Below are 22,773 nucleotides of genomic sequence, written 5' to 3' on the forward strand. Positions count from 1 at the left end.
AAGTTTAGGAGTGATTCTAAGATAGACCTGTTCTCCTACACACGTCAGGTTCAAGTGCGTATCACTGGACAGTTCTGACTTCTCCATCAGGAGTCTGGACTCAGTAACAGAGACCTACCACACTTCATTTTGTGCAGATTTGTGCTTCCCAGCACATTGTATATTGAAGTTCTGTAAGTTCCAAACTGCTCCTGAGGTACACTTTTTGTTTGATTGTTGCTTGAGACCACTTGAAACCTCATCTCTTGCAACTTATCTGGAGGGTAGGTGCCTGTCTTTTGAGACAATAATCCAGCACAATCTCTTTCAGGTTTTCTTCATATTTCTGTAAGAGTTTGGAGCTCTTTTTGTTAAAAAAAAGACTTGCTTTATACCTGTGTGATGAGCAGCCCTCATATTTCTCTAATAGTTTGACAGCTTCTCCATATAAGGTGATAGATAGTATTAAACACATACAGTGTGTCCCTATTATTCATTGTCAGGAAATATAATTGCACAGTCTCTTACTTTTCATTGATTCCCATGAATTTCAGACCTGGAGTGAGGCTTCACTTAAACCTCTTCTAAGTGCTGACACCTCTAGCTGGAGAATTCACCTACTCAATTTTTTTACCTTCATTATTGTTGCCGGTGCTACATGGTGTTTAGTCATTTATCTAGACTGGAGATGCTCTTTTGTTCGGAGACCTGCTTTGTTGTAATCCACATAAGAGAACACACATCTCCTCTTTAGATTCAAGCTACTTGGAAATTCAGGTTAGAAAGGGAACAATAGGTCAGAATAGGCATAGTTTTAAAGTAGAACCTTTTAATCTAACTAAATGCTTGTAGCTTGTTTCATGTATAATTGAAAACAGTATAGATTCTCCACAATATTTGAAGATACTAATGGGTTTAAGTGAATTTAAAAGAAAGGGAAGTCAGCCTAAAGCATTTTATGCTTCGCTTCTCCATCTGATTTGGTTACTTGCCATGTTAGATTCACCAGGTTTGAGACTGTGATTTGTATTTTTTCTTTCACTGGAGCTGTGTTGCATATCCTCCAGTAAGCAGAAAGGATTTGCAGTCCTCTGTAGGAGAATCTTCTTCATGTAAAGGGCTGAATATTATTGATCCAATAGAGCCTCAACTATATCACTGTAATAAAGGGATATAGTACACAGCAGTATGATGATGCTAATTCTGGGAACTGCCTCCATTTTAGCATGTCTACATACCCTAGTCCAGACTATGCTGCACCTGCTCCATCCATGTGCTGTACTGTCCAGCTGCAAGCAATTCTTGGCAGGGAGTCAAGTGTCTGCATTGGGCTTGGTGCTATGCTTAAGCCATGGGTCTTGAGCAGAGTGACATAAATTAACACAACTCTCCTATTTATTGTGATCATCTTGCACACCAGGCTGGTCCTGAGAGATGGGACTTATTTGCTCAGTGCTGTGCTTACTCACACTATAGTGAGAGAAACCTGCTCTTTCTGGAATGAGTAAAACCCTATGGTTTCTAGACCAGAGCTGATGTGCGGTGAGGCACTCAGGCAGGTCAGAACCATAACTATGTACACCTGAATGCAAAGCATCTCCTAAGCATCACTTTTTCTTTATTCTCTCAGTCATGGAGAGAGAAAAGATCCTTACAGATACTCCTTAAAAGGTTTAGGGTAAAAAGGCTAATATACATCACAGCTCAGTCTTCTCTAAATTTATGCTAGCAGATATAAGACCAGATTCATAAGTCCTAATTGACAGATGCAGTTTAATTTTATCATGCATATATAAAGTTCCTTATACATAAATTTCCACATAAAAAAATGGTTGGCTCTAAATGTGTGTAAGCCCCACCTCAGGACTGTACTGATATGGCACTGCTATTCCCAGGCTACAGCTGGCTCATACCTAGGTAGCCAGGAGTGGCTAAAATTTGTGTATGTTTCTACTGAAGCAGTTAGATATGCTGAAGCAGAGGTGGGTTTCTGAAAATGAGGTACAGTAGTTAGCTCTTTCCTACCTTCCCCATTTTAATTTGTTGCTTCTCACCTCTTAATAAGTATTTTGAATGTGGATTAAATAGGCAGAAAGACTTCAAGGACTTTAATAATTAAAAAAGGGGTATGAACAACAAAAAGTTTGGCGGACGGAGACAACACACTAATCAGAAAAATCTTCCTTACATTCATAAAATTTATTAAAATTTTTCATAACTTTTAGTTAGGGGAAAAGAGCTTTCAGACAATTTTCATTTTTAGTATTGATATGGGTAATAAATTTTATTCTGAATTTTAGACACATTTAAACCGTTTATTCTTTTATGCTTCGATATGCTTTTAGTGTGTGGCATATCAGTTCGAATATTCACATATGATCTGACATGGAAAGAGTTTTACAATCTGTAAAACAGTATGCCTGTCACCTATTTTTGACCTCTAATGATGACAGTGATTCCGACTCAGTCTGGGGAGCCCTGGTTTTTAAACAGCTCACAAGGAAAGGTATGGACTTCCAGAAGGCATTTAGAGCTTCTAACCTGGATGCTTAACTTTTAGATAGTGAACCTCTCTCCATATCAGATCCTTCCTTACCGAGCAGCAGGAAGAAAAGAAAGGCTGAGTTGCACAAGTCTATCTGGAAAGGTCTGTAGGCTTACAATAGCTAATGATTTGCATTATTAAGAACTGCAGAGCATTTGCAAGCATAATACATATGAATGTGTTATTCTGATCCTGCAAAAAACCTAAATGTAACTAAAAAGCACTGTTTAAATCAATGCACTGAGTTTTAAGCATAGTGAATAGGCCTATTTTTGATCTTGCATTTCAGTCCCTACAAGCAAGGTATCTTTGCTCAGTCTCCATCAGACTCCAAAGAAACTGATAAATGGAATCAGTGTCTGGAATGCAGTGAAAAGGAGGAGAATAATAGCAAATGAAAGCTGAATTTTCCTATTAGTGAAACTAAGGCAAGAGGTGCATGAAGCTTTACAACTGTAACATGGTAAATATGCCATATGCTTTGAAAAAGAGTCCTTGTCATTTATAAACAATCTTTCAGAGAAAAATCGACATTTAACTATACAGCAGTTTCCAAGATCTGTCATAATGCTATGCTTTCCTTTTAGTGAGCTCATATTCTAACAACAGTAAAGGAGTAGGTTTTGGAAATAAAAAATCAGCAGTGGAATTTGTGGTACTACAAAAGTCAAACAAGGAAAGATGAAAAGGAATTTTGTGACAGGAGTAAGAAAATCAAACCAAATTGCTTTGTGCTTTTCATAATAGAAGTTTATATCTGTCTTTTCAGGTACTGGATTCACATGTACCACTTAAGCATTTTCTAAAGCCAGGTAGTACAAGAAAAGAATCACCTGTACTGAAAACACAGATAAAATATTTGTAGCGAGTTTTAAGGTAAATTAAGACATGGAACTGGAGTATTCCATGGTGTCATCACTTCTTGTTTGCTTTAAAAACAAAGACAGAAATCCAAAATAATCTGGCAGGCTGTTACAGAACACCACTGATGGGGACAGTCCTGATGCATCTCATGGGTGCATAAAGCTGTTGCAAGAATTTAGTAAGTTCAGGCTCCTGAGTCCTAGTGTGTAAAATAAATTGAGAGGTCAAAGATGACAATTGGTCTTTCACAACAGAAATAGCCAGCTCAATACTTATAGCTGGAACTTAATTAAAATTGAAAGATTGACATGAATTTTCAAAGTGGACTTTTGAAAATTCTTAAAAAAGTTCTTAAAAAATCCTGTTGTGCAATTCAGAGGAGAAAAAAAAAATGGGTCCTACAAAAAATATTGTAAACAATGACAGAGCTAGTTCAAGCTGACAGGACAAATGGGAATGTATTCAAGCTACAGCAAGTGTATTTCACATTCAATGCCAGGAAAAGTATTCTAAATTAAACACACACAAAAAAAGAGAGAAAAAAGAATACTAAAACTTTAGTATTAAAATTCCAATATTATTAATCACTACTTCTAAACCTGCCAGCAGTGTAAAGCAAGTGGCCACATGACCATCCACAATCTCATCTAGTTAAGGACTGGACGAGAAAAGTATTAGCACTATATAATATCCAACTTTTCTTCTGGAAATGAACTTCATAAAAACAAAAGCAGAACAGCAACTACTGTGCATACTGCTTGTTATTTCCAGTCACAAAATACCACAGTCTGTAAATAAGGCACACCAAAGGCATGCAACTGTCCTGCTCTAGGTGGGAAAATACTGCAAAGTCATAATCTTTTTGAAGGACATAACAAGTGTTGGAGAAATTCTTGTCCTTTTCATAAACATGCAGTGCCTCTGGATGTCACTTACATTCATCAGTTATACATTTATAGCACCAGAAAAAGGAGATCCTTTAATTTAAATGGACATAAAGTGTTTGCTGTTTTTCAGATTATGTATTTGGTTTGGGAAATTACAGTTGCTGGAGAGAACAGCTCTTCTGTCTTGTCCGGCAAGGCTCTGGCATGACTTCCTGCATTATTCTCTCCTGCCTGTTCTTACTGACCAGAACTCACAGTGTCTCATAGAGCAATCTGCAATTCCTTCAACATGCAAGTTAGTTACTTCTAGGTAGACATAGTATTCCTTGGAAACAGTCAGACAAGTCTACTTGTTTAGGTACAGTGTCACCCTTGTCTGCAAACTGGGGGAGGGGCAGACTGGACTAGCATATTTCATAAATAGCAAGTACTAAAAAATATTTCATAAAGTCAAATAATTTCCTAACTAGGAATTGTGAATGCAAGTTGCATACGCTGAGCATTTAAGCTTACCTAGTTTTGCTACTCTGGATATAAACCAGGAGATAAGTCAGTCAGAGCCTTTTCACAAGTGCCTATACTATGCTTTGTGGTTAGTTTGTGTTTTGATTTGTTTGTGGGTTTTTTTCTAGTAAAAGCAGGAGACCTTATTTTTTGTTCATGAAAGTAAAGTACTACAGATACCAGAGTGCCATAACTCCCGTCTACTGCTGGCTTTTTACAAGAATTTTTGGAAATATTGCTAAAAGTGTTTTGCTAAGCTTGACTGCATAGCAAGAACCATGGGGATTACCCAAATATAATGTATACAGAACACTGTGCTGCTATCACACAATTGTGTATACTGCAAGTCTGTGTGTCAGTCATTCACTCCAGAAACCTTAAAAACAAAGAAGGGAGTGAAGAAAGTAGCAACCTAACACTTTCAAAACCCAAAGAGCATTATTAGGAGACTTCAGGATTGAAAGTGATGCTTTTGATCTGGACATACTTACCTGGCATAATTGTGAGACTCTGAATAGATAAGCAGGAATTTTGCCTGTGCTTCTTGCATGCCAGTAGCTTTACAAATAGTCAGTTTAAAAGATCATTGCCACAGGCATTGCTTAAATAATTCTATATACATAAGTATATATGTATAATCTATGTCTGTGTGTGCGTAACAATGCATGGTAAACAAAAGCCCTAAGATTAAAAATCCCCATAGATCACTTCATGATTTATTTTCTACGATAAATTATATTTTTAATTAATCACTTCAGAAATCGAAGCTGTCAGTGACCTTTTAAAATTACTATACAGATACAGCACACTTTTAGATTAATATTGATTTTTTTCCCCCTCCACTGCAAGCAAAGTTTAGACAATTAGCTTTCATACTAAGAAATAATTATTAAGCTTCACTTTTTTTTTCCTTAAAAGTTCATAATTAAGCCTTTTGATTGTGAGCTTTTTTTTTGGTTGTTAAGTCCAAGTAACCAAGCAACTATGTGCAGAAATTAACCTTTTTATTATATTATGTACTTTAGTAGTAAAGCTTGTTTGAAGTGCATAAATAAAAAGTTAGTGAAATTACAGGAAGAACAATCTAATATAGTGATAATAGGTGCATTCACTGTGCATCTGAGAGGAGGAGGGGGAAAAAACAAGAGTTTTCACTCATTTTGGCCTAAAATGTATTCAGGTTTCCAGGATTCTGACATCAGAACCCAGATAACACTGGCTAGAACCATAGGGCTTTACAATAAAAGCTAAAATATTGACCATATGATGGCAAAAAGTCTTTATTTGCAGTTAACTTATTCTCTTCTAGCTACTCTCTGATGAAGTTGGTGGTGCTGTGGAGGATGATCTCCTTCTTCTTGACAAAGATCGTGATCGTTCAGCACTGTAGGCAACATGCTTATCATAATTTTGTATTTGAGCCTCGAGGAATTCCCTCTGTTGCTGGCTGATCGTCTGGCTAATCAGTCCAGGGAGAGCTTGAATGCTACCAATTAAAGTTTCCAGTTTAGTTTCCAGAGTAACAATTCTCTTCTCAAAATCTTCGCTTCTTTCATTTAAGTCAGAAATCATGTCATACATGATGTTTTGAGTCTGAAAGAAGAAGGATGTAAATAAAAGTTTAGAGAGACCTTACAAGTATTGTAACAAGTACCACAACTCTACAGGGTTTTGTAAATGTTTTGCACCTCACAAAAAAAAGTTTTATAATAATATCTAGTCTTGTGACATAATTTTCCTTGTAGAATAAACTACAGTAGAATAAACTTTCCACTAAATCTGTTGAGCATAAATGCAATAAATTTTGAGTAGCATTCTACGTGTCAAAGTCTAAATGCAATAAAGGAAAGACCAAACACTTTTTTGAAAGTCAGGTGCTTGGCAGTGCACCAGGCTAAGCTTTCTGAGCAGTCAGTTATGTAAGCCACCAGCAGACTGATGGCTCCAAAGCTGTGCTTCATCTTTGACTGTTCTTGACTTGGGTTTTAAACACATTCTTCTAAGTAGAACACAAATGTTATTTATTTACTCTCTCCTCAAACTGAGCAGGTTTTCTTGAATTGGCAGCAGGAGTAGCTGAGTGGATTGTTTTTGAAAGGTAGCACAAGGAGTAAAAACTCAATTATATGCTTCTTTTTTCTGCATTCCTCAATCTATCTTCCCTCCAAAAAACAGTTTGGTTACATCAAGTATATAGAGTGCACTTTAAAATGCCATAGTAGTCAGTAAAAACATAATCTGAAATGTATTATTTCATAGAGAGTTGTAGTTGCATAAAAATAATGACTGAATTTCTGCCTCATAGACTTAGACTTCAGCTTAATTAAACTAGAATTAAAACTGATGTAATTCAGTAGTCAAACTGGTTGAAGTTTATAAACCATCCAAAGGGAAGAAAAATTAATTGAATGACTGACTGCCTGAAGTGTAAAGCGCTTCAGTATCACAGGAGTGTTGATAACCCATTTCTCTGCCTTCTGTCTCAGGATGCTAGCATAACCCTTGAAAGAGAAACAGTCTATAATAAATAGTATCTTAAAAGTCCTTAGTAGTTGCCAGAAGCATTAGACTGAATTATATTTTCACAAACTGAAGTGTCAGGTGGTTCTGCATAGCAAGAGAATAATGAAAACTGAGGAGTTTAATCTCTGCTTTGATGCCCTTTGAGTTGAGGAGGATTTTGACATAAACGAAAAGGTGTACGAGAAACCCTTAGGAAGAGCTTGTTAATGCCTCACAGTAACCATTAAATATTGAGGTCTAATGAGAAATCTGAAAAGCTATCAGCTCAGACCTCTAGCTGTCTAGTTATTATTTTATATTAATGACAAATCCCGGCAACAATAAACAAGCAGCCTGCAACTGAATAGCCTCTTTTACCTCAAATCAAATGGTTTAAAAAAAAATTAATAAAGTCTTATGATGGATTGGCAAAGTAGGCAGCTATTACTCATTATAAAAACTTAAATAAATGCAAGCTTAAACTTATCGAAAGTCACTGCTACCTAAGACAACAGGAATAGAAAAGCTCTAATTCCAGTCTAGGTGGGGGCTGCGTACCACAGTCGCGCACAGTACAGTCACTATCACCAGATGGCAAATCTCTTTACTACACACCACTACACCACTACAACCCACTCACAGTTCAGCATTTACCATGACCACTGCAGTCACTTCAGGAGCTCTTACGATCAGCCTCTCAATTGTGAAGTCTTTTTCAAATGTACAAAAAAACAAATAAATACAGTGTATTCAAACTTTGGTCAGAACCATAAATATTTCATTCAGTAGGTGCTACCACAAAACACACACATATTTTCATTTGCTACAAATAATAACCTTGTTAACAATATTTGTATGTATAATGCATAACATTTTCACTTACAAACTCTTAATTTTGAAAGGATGAATGTTAAAACAACAGCAACTGCCTACTAACCTTTGCCAGGTCCACCAAAGTGTTGGCTTGATCGTTCAGTTTCCTTTGTTCCATTTTTACACTTCTTAATCTAAAAAGTGGAATTTTGAGTCAGATATTTTTTGTATGTTGTCATATTAGGATTTCTAAAGAGCATGCACAAACTTACAGGAGCAAATAATTGCACGGACAATGCCTTGACTACTTTGTGTAGAGTCAGAATTGGTCATGTGCCTACTACAATGAGAAGCATGCTTCTTCAACACCGCAAAAAAGGAAAGAGCAAGGAAATGTGATGTCCCTGAGAATACCATTTGCCATGGTCAAAGTTGAATTCAAAAAAGGAGATAACAGTTTATCCAGACTACATGAAAGAAAGCCAAAACATTCCCCAAAGCCTCAGTATCGTGACAAGTAGATATAGGAAGAAACATAGAACAACTGTTTTTTTGTCATTATTGTTGTAGCAATCAAGAATCTTCCCATGCCTACATGACTAGATACAGGTATTAGCCCTGTTCTGTCGGAAATGGATTGTGTTAGCAGGTGTTTGAACCTGATGGAAATACAGTGATAAGTGAGTTTCTCCTTACTTTAAATAGAACTTCCATCTTACCAGCAGCTAAATAACCAACATACTTGCCAATACATTTGATTTTCTTAGATAATTTGTGAATCTAAATATGATTATATTTTCAATTTACATCAGACATTCCTTTGCAATGCACAATTTAAACTACAACACTGAAAACTATGAAAGAAGCAGCAAGGGTATATTTTTTCTTTGATGAGTACCCGTCTGCATTACTATTAGTTATGCACATTCTTTGAAAGACATCAACACATGACCTTTCTCATGTGTTCCCTGATACAAAGCCCATATTCTCCAAATTAACTACCACAGGAGTGGTTTGTAGATGTGATTTCCACAAATAAGAAATTTCTGCCTTAAGTATGAGTCATTTGTTCAACATTTCAGAACAGACAAATACTTGGACTTTCAATGACTTTTCTGGTGGCTGTTCTAAGCAGAAAATAGCATTTTTCAAAAACAACATATAATTTTATAAACAATATGTGATAAGATACCACTTCAGTCAACTAGGATGTCAAAGGCCAACCAAGATAACAATTTGGTTAGCTGTCAAACGGAAGTAAGTTTGGCAGCAGGTGGGTTGCCAATGCATTCTCTGCCCATTTCTCAGTGATGGTATTACTTTGAAAGCTAGTTTAAAGAAAGCTTTATTGAAGATATTCCAAAATTAGAAAGTTTCTGTTCATATCTTAAGTTTACAAGCATTTCCTTTCATATCTAGACTAACTACCATGAGAAAATAAGTTGTGGAGAGAGAAATATAATCTAAAAAAACATTTTTAAAATAAATGGAAATAACTCTGTTAAGGTAGAAATGAACTGTTCACATAAAACTGGCATTCCAATGGCTTGTTACTTGAATATCATATGCTCTTCCTCCCCTGGAAGCTTCTTTCAGAGCACAACATAAATGCAAACTGTAGGAATGGTGCTTTCAGAGGCTATAAGATGGAGTTTTTCTAAAGCAAAATTATGGAGGAGTCTCCAAGGCATGGAATTATATCATTACAGTCTCAGAACAGAATAATTACTCGAAGGTGAGTACATAAGGATTTGACTGGAGAATGCCAACCCCAGTGATTTGGTGAGCATCTCTCAAATAATTTGCAGAACGTGTTTTCTACTTTTCTTAAGATTCATTGATTCATTTGTTTGACATTTTAATTTTCAAATTCCAGGAAATCCACTGTTATTGTAGTAATACATGTACCAGTTGACAACAACATGATAATTCTCCATGGTAACAAACCCAACACCTACCACAGGCTGTAAGAACTTATAGGTAATGGCAAGTCTTTAGCTGCAGCAGCCGGATTTAAAGAAAACCATCAGACTTTTACTCTTAAATTCATTAAGAGAAAATTTTGATTCTATGAACATCACTTATCACAGAAAAAGATCATGATTCTGGATCGCATTTCCATGGTAGCAATCAGACCACTGAAGTTCACAAATAAAAACTCTAATTTTTGCATGCAGACAGTGGTAAATTCTGCAAATTTAGAAAGGAACAGCTTATACAACTTACTTCCGAGCTCTATTTTCATTTTGTTGAAAAAAAAAAGACAAAACAAAAGAAAACAAAGTGTAAAATATACTAAAACAACCAGATGAGCACAGTGGGCTCGATTCAGCAGGGGGAAAGTCCTAGAGGTTCCTACTTCTTTCAGTCAGCTGTCTGAAGAGTCTAACTCACTTGCATTCATGATGAAGGAACTTGCAATATCTTCAAACCTTCCCATTAATTATGATCTGCAGATTTTCTTATTTATACATTACATAACATGCCTTTTAATGTTACCATTTAGATGATTACACCTTCATGCTATCTACTGTGCATGAGAAGCAAAAAAGACTCAGACCAGCTGAAGGCATTTTAGAGCTGTGACCATGACTTTGAGACTGTTACCATGATCTGCTCTGGTTTCTTTTATAAAACTGGCCCTGCAGTGTCACTCTTTTTACTTCTGTCTCCAGTGAAATGGTTGGAAAGATGAAGGAGAGGGACCAAACAAAACTTAAGAATCCAGATAGAAAGACAGAAAATCATAAGTCAAAATGTTCAAAGATGCAAAGGGATAAAATATTAATTTGCATCCATCTACTCAGCTACATCAGGAAGAAAACAAACTTCTAGAGCAATGTTTTCATTCATGGTGCATCCTTCAGCATATTGAGAAAATTCTCTTTTGTTAATTTGTTTTCTTAAATACAAAAGTTCTGGGGCTAGCGTCCAAAGTGCTAAAGGAAAGAGGGAAGTGATTAACATAGCTGTTCAAAGTCTAGCTGTCACAGACAGGAAAAATTACTGCTGCCACCTTCTTCACCCCACCTAATCAATTAATTTTTAAGGGAGGTGAAGAACAACACTTTATATCCTGCAGAGTTCTTGAATGATATATAAAGCTGGAGATCGAGCCTGCTGTGCTTTTTAGATTCTTCTCCGAACATATGTGTGCATACACACAGACACACAGGCAGACACACGTACAGACAAAATAAATAGCCAAGTTAGAATGTTAATAACCTTTGCAATCAAGGATTCAAGTCCAGCAAAGGATGCACAGGACATGCCATCCTCTCTCCCAGAACCCCTGCCACCCCACTTCCCAGTCCTTATAAGCTAAGCAGGATGACCAAACTGGGAAAATATACCTTTTACATCCACATAGAAATGCCTCAACTTTTGTTGCATTTTTATTTCTTGAAGTATTTCCACTATAGCACAGTGGTATCTACCCCTGCAAGTTTGCTAAATATAACAGTAATCAAGGTTTATAGAATACTTCACACTTTAAGCTTAGCTACCCTTTGCTTTAAAAGATTGCTATGAAACAGAGAAAGAAAGAGTTACCCTAAATATACTAATATGAAATGTGTTAACATGGCCTTTCCTTCCTGTTTTCCCTGCAAGATGACACATAGATGTTCACTTTATGATGGATGCTTGCTTCCTCCTCTTCACTAGTTGGCTTAGACACAGACTGACACTTAAAAGTTATCAAACCATGAGTTTGAAATTAAATTTACTTAATTTATCTACATTTCCACTGTATTTCATGGGAACTAATTTCATAGGCTGTACAAATGGCTGTCACAGATGGGGACAACAGAACAGACAAATAGGTCCTGACCATTCCTCAAGAATCCTGGTTCCTGGAGATGAAAGTCTCTTTTTTTGTTTGTCTTTTCCTCCTACGTAGTTCAAGGAAGAGTAATTGAACCATTGTGTAATTCTGATGATTTTGATGTGCTTTATGACAAATATGTACAACAAATGTTAGATAAATACTTATAGTCTGGTAATACCATGGTACAGTTTAATCCTACTGGGTTTAGGTTTCAGGCTTGTTTTCACTTCCTCAGGTAGAGGGAAGAATTCATTTCAGTAATGCCAGAGGTGCTGAAAGGTCACATGACTGTTGGTATATACTCCCATTTTCTAGAACAGATGTCAGGGGTCATAGCTGACATACCAACATTTGATCTTATGCACTGAGAATACATAGCGGAGAGATGGAGAGACAGAACTAAATTCTGTTGGGCTGTGCAATGATGCTGGGCTCATGGGCTCTCTTCTATCACATAATTCTGATTTTAAAATACTAAAACACCTACTACAAAGAAAATGGTTTTTATTTTCTTCTGTCTATTGTAGCTTGCATCTTACTACCTGTAACCAAATGAATAACAAAAAAGGATAGTTTTAGTGGCAAAGAATAAAAAAAGTCTTAGATAATTCAAGAAGCATGGGAAACTTCTTAAAAAACATTAACAAGTTTATATGGACATTAACAGCCAGTATACCTTTTATTCACTGTAGGCAGGTAATACAGTAAAACCTTATCTTTGCCTTATTCTTAACAGAAGAATCAGCAATCCTCTACAAAGGGAAGGGAATGGTGGGGGGAGAGAAAAGAGGGGCAGGATGGGACATGGGGACTAAGAGTGACTATGAGGGAAAAGGAAACTAACAGAGAAAACACCTTGACAGGAAAATGAAAGCAAAATAGTACTTACTGATGAATAGCTTGCAAGAATTTGCGCTGATGTTTCCTTACTTTTGCATGGTCTATCTTTTTAACCAGCTTTGTGTTTTTATAAATTAACCATGTTTCCCTGAGTACATTGGCCGCTGCATTTTTCACCTGTTTAATAAAAGAAAAACATCAAGTTGACAAAAGTAGCATTGTGTTATGTTGCCACTTTTCTGGTATAACTACTTTCTAAAGCTCTTAACATGCTGCCTTAACTGTGGGAAGTAGGTACATCAAGAAGCTGCAGCAGTGAGGGGAGCAAGCAATAACTGGATTAAGGGGACTGCTGAGTGATTTCCTTATTACTTATAGATGTGATATTGGGATCAAATCTTTTTGCATCCCAGAATAATTTTTCCCTCTTCAGAGACTTAGCACTGTTTGGTGTTTATGGCAATATAAATTACAGTGAAGAAATACTAATGCAATATCTGTATGGTAAATAACTGCATTTAATAGGACCATAACATTTCTCTCTTTCTTATTCTATGGTTAGTACCTCTTAATTCTTTTAGGAATACAATAGTCTTTTAAGCTTCCAGAGCTGTTTAAACAGGTTAGGGGTTTTTTTTGTTTGTTTGGTTGGTTGGTTTTTTATGTTTATCTTGTTTCTTTTTTATTATTCTCTGAGAAGATGAAAAAATATCTTGTCAATTAATGTGGACAGAGTTATATTTCATAAGTGATTTCATTTTTTTTAAATGTGGCTTTCCATAAAATGTTAAAGGTAAGAGTACCTACATTTCTTTTTTAGGTCCTCCAAAAATTTCACTAATGCTTGAAAACAACAGACAAATAATTTCAATGAAATGTTGATTAATGGCAGAATGACTAGGTAACTTGCAAAGCAAAAATGTTTTTATTATTCATCTTTATTTTCTCTCTCTCCAGCTTTACATCATTCCAGTCACTGCAGTGTCAGAGCTAAGTCAGCATCTCAGTAAAGGCACTGCAGGAATGTCATGTAATAGCTCTTCCCAGCAAGAGGTCCCCACCTGTAAGTGGGTTCCCGTTAAGTGTTGGAGAACCTTGGTCCTCTAGTGGAAGCACACTCACATTTTAGAGAGCTCCTCACAATCTCTAACAAGCCCTTACACTTCCATAAGGTATGGTTGTCTCCAGGCCGTGAAGAAAGCTCTCTAGCACCTGCACAACTACTTGTGACCCAATGCGCCTCTCAGATTTGTTTACTTGGTTTGTTTTCTATGTGCTTCAAGATTCATGAGTTTGAGGCTACCAAAGCACCACTTGGATAACACATTAGACTGATATTTAGATTTTTATGAAGAACAGTCGAATAAAATAAACTTCAAAAGTCACAAATGAACACCAGACTCAAGATATGGCCAATCTCTACAAAACCTTCTTTTCTTCTGGAAGACATTATGAGCTCAGCTGCCAGATTACACTAGAAAAATGACTGTTAGGAAAGGACAAATTGTGTTCTGCAGTCTAATATCTGCAGTCTTAACCGACTGTAGTAGGAATGTAACTCAACAAGATCAGAAAAACACCTCCTGTCAGACACCCTTTATACCTATACAACTGCCTTCCCACTCATCCTTAGTCTTTCCCCACTGTCACTGCTAAGAGATCCAGGCTGCTAGTGGTAACCAGCACAGAAATGAGAGAGCCAGCACAACCAGAGCAGTGTACTGAGAAACACAGCATGTAGAGACATGACACAGCTCTCCACAGCACTGAGGGAGCTGTGCTGAGGAGGCAGCCACCCTCCTCACCTGGAGCAGAACTGTTGTCTCCATCTCAGGCACTGACATCCCTCTGCACTCATCAGTAAGAAGAAACTCTGCTGAGTTACTGTTGTGGGTATACTGACCATTGCCTCCACACTGATTCTTCTCAATAATGAAGATTAATCAAGTTGAGTGGACTGTGCAGCCACTACTCATTTTCTTGTTCTCTCAACACTGACCTGTCTTATTTAAGTAAATAAGGTTTCCTACTACCTTGTTTGCTGCAATTTTTTTACTTTAAAATATTTTTATAAATACTAATGATTTCTATTTTTTTAAAAATAATCTCTTCTAAAAATACTATATACAAACATATTTCAGGGCCCTCTAGTACTATATGCTGCTAAATAAACCTGTGTTGAATAAAAAAAAAAAATGGGAAAGGTTGTCTTCCTCACAAACCCTGAATATATTGTTTCCTTAGAACATCTCTCATAGCTTGAAATTCTTGGATGTATTGGACTTTTCATCTATTTTAGCTTAAAAAAAAGTTATATTCTTCTCATATGCCACACAAAAGGTTTTAGTTTAATATAATAGCCTAGTTTCACTGCACTTAACTGATGGTTACACCAATTATCTTCTAGCTACAAGGAACCTCTAAAGAATATTCAAATCCTCTAAAGTTTCTGAGAACTCAGTTTTCTCTGAGTTGTTCTCAATTCAGAGAAAAACTCAAGGCATTCAATTTCTACTCTTTCAAAATCCCACTCATGAAAAGTTCATCAGGAGGATTGAGCAGGAGACAAAACAAATGCAGAAGCAAATTAATACACATTTCCTTTTCAGTTGTGAATATAAAGTGTGACTTACTCTTTTAGTTAGCTGGGTGTCCATCATGAAATTATGCACATGTTTTTCAGCTTTGGTAAGTTCTAACTTCCTTGCCACCACAGCTACCACCAGTGCAGTGCACCCAGCACCCTGGAAACAATAAAACAAACCCCCAAGGTGTTACTACTGTATTTTGCAGAGTTTTGGGAGCAAGTTTCTCCTTTGCTGTAGAAGTATGGCAGGCATCGGGTGATTCATCCCTGGTAAATACAGTGAACATGCTAAAGCTATTTCATTTCAGAGTAATATGAAAAGTCAGTAATTACAGGCTGGTAAACTGTCAAAGCACCAAAATAATTAGTGAGCAACACCATTTGAAAGTTCTACTTTTTTTTTTTTTTTTTCTGCAGGGATTGAAAATTTGAACACGTCCCATTTCTAATGCATAAACAAAGGGGGTGATCAAAACAAATTTCAAACCCCAGAATACTAGTAAATAAATGCTGTTCTTAAAAATTTCCTCAAGGTTACAGCAATTGCTAATGAAGAAATAAGATTAGATTAGTATTTAGCATACGTACACAAAAAGAAAAGTTTTCATAGGATTTTAGGGCCTAAAAATAATAATAAAATTAGTATTTAATCACCTTAGTGTGTTTTCCTGTTGTTCTATGAGTCCTTCAGCAATCTTTTCCTATAGTATTTCTGCTTATCTTATTACCATTTAAAATAGCATACATACATGAGACCGTTTCTTCAAAACTTGGATGGAGAAAATACCAGTTTTTTAATTTATGCTGTCTATATGTATGCACATTCATGTATATACATGGACATGTATGTTCCCAACAGGACAATGCCAGTAGGTTCCTGTCCCTTTGAAATGACAGTTGTCTTTATTAGCATCACAAATTTACATGGGTTTTTTTTTTGGAGTGGTGAAAAGGAAAGGAGTCTGAAATGAGCCAGGTAGTAAGAAGTAGTGTATATTATACACATCTAGAGGCATAATTTACTTTACATTATTTATAAATTCTGCTGCCTGAGTATTTATTTTTTTATAAACGAATTTTTACAAGTTGATTTTAAAAAGGCATAAAAATCTCATTGAATATATAAGGCTGTGTTTAACCTTCAGATTCAGTCCAATCTAGTTGTCATTGCACTTGTGTTAGTTACACTTCAATATAAAGCAATCTCTCACTGCACATTGAGGTCTACCACATTTTCATTCACAGAGCTTTCTTCTACTCATTCTGTATTTCTCCCAAAAATCTATTTTCTCTCTGACTCTCACCTCTCTAACTGCCTTACTGTCTCCAGAAAATACAGAAGAAATCTCTTAATCTAGCTTCCAAAATACAAAATCCATTAACAAACACATAAAGACTGCAAAATAATTAACTCATTGGAAACCCTTATTCACATAGTGTCCTCAAAAAATGAATCTCGTCTCTCTGTGCACTTACTGAGGCACACAATGAATTTTGTAAAAGCCTCCAATTAATTATTTCTCCATTCCCCGGGTAGATTGTTCCAAGAAATCCATCTGCTCCCTCACAAGCACCTAATCCTCTGCAATTAGCTGTCACCTACCAAGGCTTCTTGCTGCAACAGCTCTCATAATTCCCTCAAATGAGTCCCTTGTAATTTTGCTGCACTTCCTGCTTCTCTCCTGTCCTCAATACTAAGCCTTGTAGCTTAGCAGTTCTCTCTCCCTCTCTTCTCCAATCCTGTGTAAACAGAATTTCATGGCAAGTTACTTGAAGTCTTGCTCCATGAGACAAGTCATAAATGGGGCTAAAAGTTCCTTTGCTTCTCCAGTTCCCATTAACAGTTAAAAAGGAAGAAGACAGCCCAAGTGGCTCAAGGCTAAGCACTGCAGGAATCCACTGAGCCTTCTGGGAAGAGGACTAGGTAGGACATGCTACCTCCCCAGGAAAGAGACAGCACTCTTAAGGTCTTCTTCCTGTCACAGGAAATGCTAATGTGCAAAAGACTTCTTTGTATGCAAATAAATGAATAAATTATCCCATAAAACACCAAGAAAATGAAGACAAAAGCAGACACCTTTTGGTCCAGTATGCCAGGAGAATCAGGGCCAGATGTTGATTTAATGACATAACTGGAGTTCTGCATGCTTACAGCAAGAGCACTAAAATGGCACGGCTTATTAATACAGACCCCACTGGCACAAAACAGCTGTTTATGCAAATTAACTGGGGGAGAGAAATACTAGAGCATCCTTTCCCAGTCCCCCTCAAAAAGGCAAGAGGAATGGTGACTGGCAAAAGGAGTTTGGTTTGAGATGAAAGTGTTCCAGATTTTGTGATTAACCCTCCTTCTTTTTCAGAGTGACACAGTTGTAAGGGCTCAACGCTGTTAAAAAGAGTAGCTTTATGTCTCACGTGAAATATACTGCCTGCAGCAGCACAATACTGTCATGAATAAGCTATGACAACCACCTTTATGGTGTACATGCACTCCTATCTTCCTCATCTCCAGAACAGTTTATTGTGATGGCAAGGTATTCTAGATTCAGGTTAAACCTCTTGGTTTTGTGGTATATGATGGGATCTCAGGATATGCAAATGAGCTGTCTTTGTATTTCTGCAAAAGTAGGAAGTATTATACTATCTGCATGTTTACCTTTTGCAGTACCTTGAAGGAAAAAAAATTAATCTCATAACAGCATACAAAAATTATGGAAATTCCTCTTAAACTACATGATGCTAGTTAATACTTTATGTTACAGTGCTCTTTCATATTACATGCCTCTTCCTCAGGAGCTCAGCATTGTTAAAAATACTAAGAAAGTGAGAATTATTCAAAATTGCAGAAACTAAATAAAAGTGATACTTTAAAATGGTAGCTTTGTAAGAAAAATACTTTCCAAGTTTTTTGAATATCCTGATTCATGTGAAAATCAGTAGCTCAGGTTTTTTCTTATATCCCTACTATGTAGTGCACCAGTTAATTATTTATTAAAATTATTTAGTGTAAGTAAAAGCACCATAATTATTATTTCAACTACAAGAAGGATTTTTTAGACAATAAAATTCCACAAAGTCTTATATCTGATTATTGCATTTTATAATTTCCAACATCATTTATTTTATCCTGTTTTGAAGTAAATAATACAGTAAATCACTGCATTAAGCTCTTGCTTAACTTTCAGGGGAATTATATATAATACGAAGAAAATGAAAAAGGTAGGAATGCATATATTTTTGAGTATCAAAGCAGTAATTAATTCTATTTGGAATTTGCAGTCCTTAGTCAGTCCCCTGTCCACCTCTTGCATTACAGAGTTATTGTAGTGCATTTTGACTTGGTAAGCTGCCTGATTTTAAGGGCACTTAGGACAGAAATTATTCCAACACATGCAGTGTAAGCAAATTGGTCAAACCAAAGTTAAGGTTTGACTATATTGCTCATTTGCCCCATTTAACGGAAACAGGCAATAACAGAATTGACCGTCCATTAATCTGACGACCATCAAGTACTCTATGGTCAAGTGTTTGCCAGCAATCATCAGTTTTAAAAGCTGATGTACCTGAATTTTTCTATTTTTCAGAAATCATACACAAGCTGAACCAACTTATCTACTATGCAAGAGAAGCCCTTAAAGATTATTTAAAATAGGCTTCCTTAAAACAACAAGATCAGGACTCCACTGATGAGTTGAGCAATGCTTATTTCCTATTTGCACGGATCGGAACATGAAGCACATGACTCTCACCCTGAATGCATAGTATTTCTTGCTTGATGGGAAATGTTGCATATTAGTATACAGGAAAAGCAAGAAGTCTGAAAATAAACATATTAGATATCCTCAGCTGAGCAAAGCAACAAACTCTGGACTGCACAGTGACACCATATCCCTGATGGTGACATAAAACTTGCATCTGTGAGCAGTACAATCTTGTAGTTTACAATCATTTACACAGGACAAAACTCCCCTTGACTGTCAGTCTGTTCAGCAGTTTTCCTTTATGAAAACACTTTGAGGTGCAAACAACCTGAGGACATTATTTGCATCTTTAAGTCTAAATATGTTGTTCCTGTTCAGGACAAACGATGCCTAAAGCTCAAATGCTCATGCAGGCAAGCAATAGTCTGTGAAAGCCATCCTTCAGTACCCTCTTTAATGCCTATAATTCAAAGCAAGTTCACCTGATAGAAGTGTAAGTAGAAGTGTATGTGGACATCTGACTCACATACATACTGAGGTACTTGTTAAACAGTAGTAGGCTAATCATTTTCCTTAAAAAAAATGAGTGGAAGGATGGACTACATTGAGGGGAAAGAAAATAATGTCATCAGACATCAGCTTCTTGGTATCAAGTCCATGCTATTTGTAAAGGGAAAGAGAAGAAAGGTGAAATTAATTGTATTTAAGTTATACTTTAAATTTAGCAAAATTTGAACAAAATGCTTAAACATGCTACTCATTAAAAAAGCACAACTATTACTTGGCATTATCTTTCACTTACTCTCTAGCATCATGAACTACAACTTTCCCTATCTATCCACACAGTGTCTCCTATTGACACTTAGTTCTGAATTATGCAACTCTCAGCTGCTTTAAAAAAGCAAATTATCTCTTAGATACATCAGAAATTGCTACAATGGTTATTTTCTTTGCCTGTCATTTTTACTACGTTACTCTGCACTGTGTTCATCTATTCCCTTCTCTATGGCATCACATACAGAACATTTGCCCTCAGTTGCAATATCTTATGGCTCCTCATGGATTTGAGCTTTAATAAGCTCTTTCAGACAAAGTCCATTCCATCATCTATTTACTCAGGAAAAGCTCCCTAGAAACATAAATAAATCTAATATATAGTTTTTTTTCAAATTCCTCCCCTTCTTTTCTAGAATATTTCTTACTACAAGGCCTTGCACAGCCACTGAAGGTACATCAGATTCTGGTATGCCAAGATCACTTGTTCTGATTCTAGATGAACCCTCCTTGTTCCCCACTCTACTCGCTCTATGGGGATAGTAAACTGTTCAGGAATTTGAACTATGTATTTCTGCTGTCTTTATACAGTACTGGTGAAAAGACAACACAGAAAGAATCATGCCTTGTAGAATATACCACCTAAGGAGTCTTTCTGCTGTGCCTTTTGCAATCGGACGTGCCTGTCTCGTATTGGCCTCGTAAGCCACCAGTGCGCTTGTAACAAACGTGGATAGAGCCTTCCTAAATCTTCATTCACGAAGCCTAGCCATGATGATGCAGTACTGGTATCAGTTGGATCAAGTCTTAAGAGTCCTGAAGTGCTACAAGAATATAAATAACAATAAATAAAGACGGTAGATCTATATTATCAAATTACAGTGTATACATCATACTAGACCTGACATTGTGGTTTTTTCTCCTTCAGATCCTGCTGTTGATCGTCAAAATTATGTATCAATATACTTACTATATATCAGCTGAGATGCCTTTTGCAGTCCAATCAGTCCTCTGCTCTCTTCACTCATGCAGCCCACCCTGAGCTTTCTGCTGCTATCAGCAGAATCATCACACCAAAGCTTACTAACGTAGAGCTGCTAAAGAGAATTTTACACTATGGTAAACCACAGTAGACACAGCCATGGCAGACAGAAGGAAAAAGCTGGTATTTCCCAAAGTACAGGATGAGAGTGAGGCTACAAAATCTGGATCAAGATCATGTCTTTACTACCACTCACACTCGCCAAGACTGAGGGTACACACTGGTGTGATACAGTGATTGCAAAACTGCAGGGTTCAGACTTAAGTGAAGTCTAGCATTTACATCTAGCATTTTGGTAAAAGCCCATCTTTAGCGATAACCAGAGAGGTGCTTCCAACTGTCCAACTAAAGGTTTATGTAAGACAAATAAAGCTTAGCACTGGCTGCATTTTCACTTAGTACCGAAAGCAGCACGTGGTCAGTAGAGAAAACCTGTACTCCTCTAAGTAAATGCCTCTGGCCTTTTCACTTGGTTCTTTCTTTGATAAGGTTTCAAAATACCTTTACAAGAAAACACTGAATTGAGCTATTTCTGCAAACACCCAAAGGTTATATACATGCCTGAAAGGTGCTATTGGTGAGAAGGGAAGCAACACTGCGTATCAGTGACTCAGTTGAAAGTCTCCTGACAGCTTTGTTCTACTGGACTGGAAGCAAAGTGAAGTCTTTAGTGGTGTAGGTGTCAGAAAAATGTCCTGCTATACTTGCCTGTAGCTGAAAGAAGGCAGTTGCCACATTTCTTGCTCACTTCCCTTGGGATCCACTGAGGGACAGAGAAGGTCCGCTTTGCAGACATATGGTTCTGGTGGGAAATTTATCTCTGCACCAGAAAAGGCACAACATTCCTCCTGCTGCTCTGCATAAAATGAAAATCCTGTAAGAATTTAAACGGGTATTTTGTTCGTTTGGATCTCTAAAAGGTGGACATATAGGACCACCAGGGGAGGGGAAAAATAATAATAAAAAAAATGTTCCTTGAAGTAAAAAAAAGCTCTCCAAAACAAGCAAAGCAAAAGTTGAGGGAGGAATCCATCCACAGGACAGACAGAGTCTAGGGAAATGATGCTGTATAAATGTGGTTTTGCATGTGTCATTGTTTACTGGGAGAGATGTGTAACCTTGCAAGACTGAAACAAAGTAACATGAGTAACAGGACAACAACTATGCCAACTCAGCCAAAAGAGTGACCTAAAATAGTTTTCCATTATTTATACTTTCAATAGTTCAATAGTTGCCTGGTTACTATTGTCTTCAGCAGAGTTTGTCTACAACACATCTAGAATTTTATTTCAACGTTTAAACTTCTGATCTGTACAACAGTAGATGACCAGACTCCTTTACTTCTAGTTATTACACAAGGTTTTTAGCAATGTTTCAAAAATAAAAATTATGAAGAGCATTAAATGTTATGTATAAATGTGAAATTAATTAAATACTCTCACACGCAGTAATGGGTAGTCGCAAGTGGGGGTGAATTACACTTCTGGAGTAATGCAAGCTGAGTACTGGGAAAGACGTGGTTCAGCACAGGACATGATGATTTATAAGATGATGACAATATCTATTCTTCAGGGGAACGTATAAATGATAGTAGTGTTAACTCAGAGCAGCCTGACAATTGAATGTTCCCTGGTGTCTGGGCTTCTGGAAACCCTTCAGTGGTCATAACAGCTAAAAAATCCCTGGAGATCAAAACAGTTAATGCCAATGTGCAAGAAACCTTTTTGCTGAGCAAGGAGGTGAAGTTCGGCTTCCCTAAATGAGCAGGCTCAAGAGCCTACAAGGCTGATGGGAAATACTACCTTAATAATTCGGGATGACGGTTACCAGTGATGTTCTTGTCCAACACCTATGTTGTACACACAAAAGTTTGATAGAACTACGTGTAAAAATATATGAAAATTAG

The 22,773-nt window shown here is 36.7% G+C and overlaps 1 protein-coding gene across 2 annotated transcripts in view; it reads right to left on the minus strand.

Moving 5' to 3' along the window:
• Positions 1-2,165: 2,165 nt before the first annotated feature.
• The window catches only part of KCNN2 (potassium calcium-activated channel subfamily N member 2), a 75,653-nt gene continuing 55,045 nt past the window's right edge, over positions 2,166-22,773 (minus strand). Inside the window, exons 6-10 of one of the 2 annotated variants that reach the window (XM_027652543.1) lie at positions 15,397-15,507; positions 12,813-12,940; positions 10,321-10,329; positions 8,219-8,288; positions 2,166-6,372 (exon numbers count right to left, since the gene is read on the minus strand). In XM_027652543.1, the coding sequence (XP_027508344.1) occupies positions 6,085-6,372; positions 8,219-8,288; positions 10,321-10,329; positions 12,813-12,940; positions 15,397-15,507 (606 nt within the window). In that variant the 3' untranslated portion in view covers positions 2,166-6,084. The remainder of the gene's footprint in view (positions 6,373-8,218; positions 8,289-10,320; positions 10,330-12,812; positions 12,941-15,396; positions 15,508-22,773) is intronic. The other variant, XM_027652544.1, reaches the window with a different exon arrangement.

This window comes from Corapipo altera, unplaced genomic scaffold, assembly GCF_003945725.1.
Source record: "Corapipo altera isolate COAL_440 unplaced genomic scaffold, ASM394572v1 61286, whole genome shotgun sequence".
Classification (NCBI taxonomy): domain Eukaryota; kingdom Metazoa; phylum Chordata; class Aves; order Passeriformes; family Pipridae; genus Corapipo; species Corapipo altera.